Source organism: Grammomys surdaster, unplaced genomic scaffold, assembly GCF_004785775.1.
Source record: "Grammomys surdaster isolate TR1022 unplaced genomic scaffold, NIH_TR_1.0 314843, whole genome shotgun sequence".
In the NCBI taxonomy this organism is placed as follows: Eukaryota; Metazoa; Chordata; class Mammalia; order Rodentia; family Muridae; genus Grammomys; species Grammomys surdaster.
The window spans coordinates 9,617-13,937 of record NW_021626526.1 but is presented as its reverse complement, the minus strand read 5'-3'; the positions used below and the strand labels follow the sequence as shown (position 1 = coordinate 13,937).

Here is a 4,321-nt window from a genome sequence, read left to right as displayed (position 1 = left end):
CTTCTTCTTCTTCTTCTTCTTCTTCTTCTTCTTCTTCTTCTTTCTTCTCCTCCTCCTCCTACACCTCCTTTTCCTTCTCCTTATGCTCCTTTTCATCTTCCTCCTCCTCATCTTCCTCCTCCTCTTCCTCCTCATCCTGATCCTTTTCCTCCTCCTTCTATTTTTCCTCCTACTTTTCCTTCTCCTCCTCCTCCTTTTTCCTGCACCTCCTTCTCCTTAACTTCCTGGTCTTCCTCTTCATCTTCCTCATCTTTCTCATTTTCCTGATTCTCCTCCTCTGTCTTCCCTTTTTCCTCCTCCTATTCCTCTTTCTTCTCCTTCTTTGAGGCTCCTTTGCACATCAAGCGGACAAAGGGAAGACTCTTAAGAGTACTATAGGCCTCATAATTTATGATCAGCTCATTTAGACCACTGAATCTATCAGCTGACAAAATCGCATACTCATTTTCGTTAATCAAAAAAAAAAAAAACAAGGAACAACTAATTTATTTCTCTCTATTGAACTTTTGAGGAAAATGTTAGGTAAAAAACAGACACCAAGCAAACTATAGGATTTAAATATTTAAAATAAGATTAATGGATGGTATTTCTTATCGAGACCAAACTGAGTCTGGGCAGAACAGAGTAATAATTGATGAGAAGAAAGGGTCCAAAAGTTGGAAAACAGAGAGATATGAGGGGAGTGACCATCACCAGACACCAACTGTGATTATGTGAAAGAGTAATGGAACCTCGTAAGATGGAGGAGAGACTGTAAAAGGCCAGAAAGGAAGACATTAGGGACAGGATGTTCTGGGTGGCTCTGGATTCTGGAGACTTTCTGTTGGAAACCTGAGAGCTGTGGATATGTTGAACCCTCTTTTTATGCCTGTATAGAATTACAATCATGTAGCCACTGGACCAGGCAATGAGCACAGAAAAGAAGATTTCAGGGCACATCACTAATGCTGTATAAAGTGAGTAATTCATTTCAACATGGTTGACAATGGAACAGTACCCCAAATTTAGATTTCTTGTCATGTTTTTGCTATTCCTTTTCAGAAATATGTACCCAAAGAAAATTAAATGTATAAACATAGACAAGACCCAGAGAAGGGAAATGGAGCAGCCAATGTACTTTGCAACTTTGGCTTTCTGATCATTACAACAGGATTCTCTGTGACTGATTGTGATAGCCTGGAAGACACTCAAGAAACAAGTGGTGCCAATGGATACACTCCGGCCTACTCTTTGAATGTACAAAATTAATCTGCATCCAAAGTCATTTAAAAACTGCTTCAGCCCAAAAGCTGCCATTGTGTGGGGCACTCCTGTAGAAAGAACTATCAAGGTATTGGCTCCACAGAGGTGCATGAGAATCAAATCTGTGTGTTTTAAAGTGTATTCTGTAAAGTAGACTAGATATTGTATAAGAAGAAAGAAATTACCCAGAATTCCAGTTGTAGTTTGTAATAAGAAAATGATTTTGATTGCCAGATTCCATAAGTCTATTTTATGGTTGGGCATGATTCTCTTTAGCTTTGGGCCACACCCATTTACTGATCAAAATGATTGCAAAGTTTTAATGATCTGAAGAACTAGTAAGAGGCTAAATCAGAAGGGCTGTTAGAGCTCAGGAATACAATGTCAGCATAGACTGCAGTCAATGTTGTCTAATAAGAACTTCTGGAAGTTTCATACAATAACAATTATTACTTACAATGTTTTCTATTGTAAGATTACTGAAGACTTGAGGACACACATAATGATTGGAAACATGCCTTCATGGTCATAAAAAATGAAGCATCATTGCAAACATTATTAGGTCTATAAGAAGCAATGAGAAAAGAGTGCCAGTACTAACAAGCATAAACCAAGAATACAAAACTATACTTTTATTTTCTATTAATCTATAAAAGAAACCAATTTTAATGACAACTGCAAACCTCAAAATATCAGTTCTTAAGATACATCTCATCAAATTTTAAATGGTGTGTAATAAAAAATTAATGATATCACTTATAATATCTCTATGGTCATAGAGAAGAAAATTTGATTAATCACATAAAACATACACAAATGATAGTTCAAGTGACAACATATATCTAATTAACTTAAGATGTAGTTCTTAAGCAAAGTCATACGACATGGACACACGTGCATGTGTGAACACACAGGACTGTGTTATTAGAGAGATGGGGACAACCAGTGTGATGAAATTTCACAGAATTCTCAATCGAACAAAAATAGGAGGAAAAACATGAGATTAAATATAATGGAGAAGGACAAGATCTGTTGGATGATACCTTATGAGGAAACACTGGGTGTCTCTATTAGAACTGTATGTGGATTATCATGCACCACTCAAGAGACTACAGTAGAAATGGTGGAAAAGAAGGCCCATCAGTGTAGTAAACATGAAGGAAATCCTCAGCATGCCACATTTTATTCATGTGAGCCAAGTAGTCAGAAAATTCTGTTTTAAGTCAGGAGGGAATCCATTGCAGAATCTGATGGTAACATCTGAATCAAAAACTCCAGTGGGAAAATAAATGTTGCTTTATACTCTCCTCTGCTATGCAGAAAAAGTGACCTTGAAAATCAAGAACAGAGACAGAATTGGCAGTGAAGCTTGGAACCTAAAGAAGATAAAATACAGAAAGGAAATGAGCTATTCCCATAGGAACTACTAGATATTTTGCACACAATATAAATATAATATAGATAATATATATAAATATATAATATATAATTTATATATATACCATTTTTAAATTAACTTTTCATTCTATCATAAAGATTAATTTCATAGGCTAATATCAAATGATAATGCTAATGAGCTCTGAATAAACTGTAGTGGTCTCACTGTGGTTTGAACTGACAGAAAGCTGTCCCATGTCCTGTGGAGGAATGGCAAACCTTATTGGCAAAGTGGTAGACACTTCCACATGAACAGTGGCAGAACACAAGTGGGCCAAGCCCAGCTGTAGAAGCAATTTCTGCATGAGGGCCAAATTGAAGCCTACCTGAGAGCCTAGAGATTGGCAACATATACAATGACATCTAATCTGGAACTGTCACTAAGAGAACAGGCTTGACTAGCACCAAGAGACATAGGTGGAGGGTATAAAGGATTAATAAAAAAAAGCTTGCTTCTGCCTTTTACCTGCTCCTGGAGTATCCACCATTGATTCCATGCCAGCTCATTCCCAACCTCCCAGGGTGAGTACAGTTGACCAGCAGCTGATCCAAGTGTAAAGCAATATCATCCCAGGTTGATTTCAGAAGCAAAAGGCGGACTTGATACTTAAAACACCACTAAAAATGTGGATTATTGTCACTTCAAAAGTAAAGGGTATAGGAGGAAGTGCAGATGAATTAATAATAACCTATCCCCTACAAAATGTAACATGAAAAACAAACATATGTTTAACAAACAATAGCATGAGATAAAAATTAAGTTACTAAAACATTTGCTTTAAAATTGAACATGTATTTGCTGTTTTAAATGTATTTTTCTTATGAAAATTCTCTCTTGTGATTTTTCTTATGAATTTTCTTATGAAATTCTCTCTCACTTTGTAGCCCTAGCTATCCAGGAACTTACTACACAGACCAGGTTGTCCTCAAAATCAACAAAATCTGCCTGCCCCTTCCTTCAAAATGATGATATTGAATATTTTCAACACCTACCTGGATTGTTTGATAATTCCTCTATTTATGGTGCTGTTATAATGAAATTTATGATGCACTCAATAGAGGAGATTCATTCAAAAAAGTACAATCTGAAGAAATGTAAAGATTAACGATTGTTCAGTATGATACAGCACTAGGTGTGAATACAAATTTATCTGAGATATAGAACACTGAGATCATATCATGAACAAGGCCCTCTGTTCCTTGAACAACAAACATAGAGAGAAGATGTGACATCATGCTTGCCTTAAAGTGTGCTTAAACCAGGAAAAACAGGATACATTTGGTCCTGGCTGCCGTTGCTCCATACTCAAACTATATCTTCTCTTCATGTTGCACTCCTGCATTTAAGAGGGACAGGCTTCAAACCTTTCATTCTATCAATGGCCATTCAATACATGCACAGTCACTGCCTCTGTAACCAAATCAAAGATTAATGTCACATATGGATACTTTCTAATCCACAAACATATTCACATTCTGCACTACACAGGGTTGTATGCTACTTATATTACTATTCCAGTGTTTCCTATAGCATAAAACCATGATAAGTTAAAGGATAATAATAATAATTTAAGGTTAGTCTACACATTGTGTAAGGTAAGTTGAGTTATCACATTGACTTAGTTTCACAATATTTCAGCAC

The 4,321-nt window shown here is 36.3% G+C and overlaps 1 protein-coding gene across 1 annotated transcript; it reads right to left on the bottom strand.

Moving 5' to 3' along the window:
- Positions 1–573: 573 nt before the first annotated feature.
- On the bottom strand, positions 574–1,506 carry LOC114616297 (vomeronasal type-1 receptor 4-like). Its single transcript, XM_028761786.1, has one exon. It carries the CDS (start codon positions 1,504–1,506, stop codon positions 574–576), a length of 933 nt encoding a protein of 310 aa, XP_028617619.1.
- Between the last annotated feature and the right edge of the window lie 2,815 nt (positions 1,507–4,321).